Raw genomic sequence first — 1,867 nt, forward strand, 5'->3', positions numbered from 1 at the left:
GAGTATAACATTATAACATGATATAAAACTCAAAAAAGCTGTTTTTACATGATATTGCCCCTTTTAAAATTTTGATGTTTGTTATAGAACAGAGTAGTTTTTTATTAATTTAATACAGTTTTGCACCAATCTGTTTGTTTTTGCTTTAAATCWGTGCTTTTGTAACAACAAGTCTGATTTCAGGTTCCTTTGATACGTGTACTTTTTAAAAATGTAAGAACTTACGTTTACGGTTTTCAGTGTTGTTTACGTTTCCTGTGTKTTCTCTAAATAGTTCAGTGTGTCTGACCCTTAGAATTGACTGTAATCTCTTGTAATGTCAGTGCAATGATGTGAATTCCTGGTGATTATCTTTAGTAAGCAGTGCCATCAAAGCAAGCATCATTATGGCTTTTTGTGTATGGCTGTGAATGGCTGCTTTGCTCTTCCCTTCATTCACCCACTTTGAAACGCTTCTAGTTTCTCACCATCATTCATGTCCCGGTCTGAACCACAGGGCTCGGAGTCTGAGTCAGTTAATGGACCCGGCAGAGACAGCGGGCTGGCATCTTCTCGCCTGGAGCCGTCTGCTACGTTACCAAGCAGAGGAGGCGGTGCCGAGTCCGAGCCAGAAATCATGGAGGGCATCCTCTCCCGGAAGCAGGAGATGGAGTCCCACAACAAAAAGGCAGCTACCAGGTGGGATTTGGTCAGAGCTGTTCTTCCTAAGAGTTTCTTTTTTTWATTCTCCTGTGTGAACAATATATGTTTCACAAAAAAATACAAGCAGTTCTTTCTTCTCACTCTGATTCTTCTTTAATCTGTCTGTAATGGTTGTTTTTAATTTCTATGGGTAGAAGTTGAGAGAATATTAGGTCTATAATTGATTGCATGTAGAAAAAGACGTGCAGAAAACGGATACACTTCTAAACTTCACTGAACTGCAGCACAGTCTCATGCTGATCTGGTTTCTTTCTCTCCCACAGATCCTGGCATAATGTTTACTGTGTCCTTAGAAAAGGAAACCTTGGTTTCTATAAGGACAGCAAGAGTGCTAGCAGTGGTGCTACATACCACGGAGAGGTGCCCATCAGCTTGGAAGAAGCCGTTTGTGAAATAGCCCACGACTATAAGAAGAAGAAACACGTATTTAAGCTCAGGTAAGGAGAAAGCACTCTGGACATGAATCCTCACAGGGAATGCTGTGTGAATGCTGAATGACTTGGCAGAAATTTATGTTGTTAAAGCTTCAAGAAACCAGTGCAGCCCGATACCAGCGTTTTTACAAGTACTTGTACAAAATACCCCAAAATTAGTATCGATGCTGGTATTGATACTTCATATTTCAAGTGAAAAGTTTCAGTTCCATGTTTAAGAAGCTTATACAAGTTGAAAGAAAACAATAGTTATTTATTTAAAAATGTTGCAACAGTATAGTTATTGTGATCCAATCAGAGGAGCTGTAGGCCTGTAAGGAAGGACAGACACCAGGTAAAATAAATAATTTATTCAAGTCATAGWGTAATATTGAATTTCTAACTCAGTAATTCCTCATTATCAGTGAGTACCCAAACTGAAGTACATGTACTATGTTTGAAAAACAAAAAAATTGGCATCGGGACACCCCTACAAGGAACTGAGGAYTAGCTAAAAGATAAAAGAAGCARAACACTAGCTGAAAGCCAAAGTAGCAAAGTGCTACATATAAGCTAAATGTAGCAAAAGGTTATCTTAAAGCATCAAAAGTTAAATTTAGCAAATGCTAGCTAAAAGTAACCAAATGATATGTAAGACCTCATTTTCTTTTTTTTTTACAAAATGTGGTGGTGTAATAATTTTGTGCATTATGTAATAAACAATCAAAAACCAGTATTTCTGTTCATCCTAA

General features: G+C 37.7%; 1 protein-coding gene across 1 annotated transcript in view; it reads left to right on the forward strand.

Annotated features, from left to right (window-relative positions):
• sptbn2 (spectrin, beta, non-erythrocytic 2) overlaps positions 1 to 1,867 on the forward strand; it is a gene marked incomplete in the record, with an annotated part of 54,380 nt that overhangs the window by 47,877 nt on the left and 4,636 nt on the right. Inside the window, 3 exon segments of the mRNA XM_014006635.1 lie at positions 184 to 213; positions 497 to 678; positions 966 to 1,139. Of these exon segments, the coding sequence (XP_013862089.1) occupies positions 184 to 213; positions 497 to 678; positions 966 to 1,139 (386 nt within the window).

Source organism: Austrofundulus limnaeus, unplaced genomic scaffold (assembly GCF_001266775.1).
Source record: "Austrofundulus limnaeus strain Quisiro unplaced genomic scaffold, Austrofundulus_limnaeus-1.0 Scaffold37, whole genome shotgun sequence".
NCBI classification, from domain to species: domain Eukaryota; kingdom Metazoa; phylum Chordata; class Actinopteri; order Cyprinodontiformes; family Rivulidae; genus Austrofundulus; species Austrofundulus limnaeus.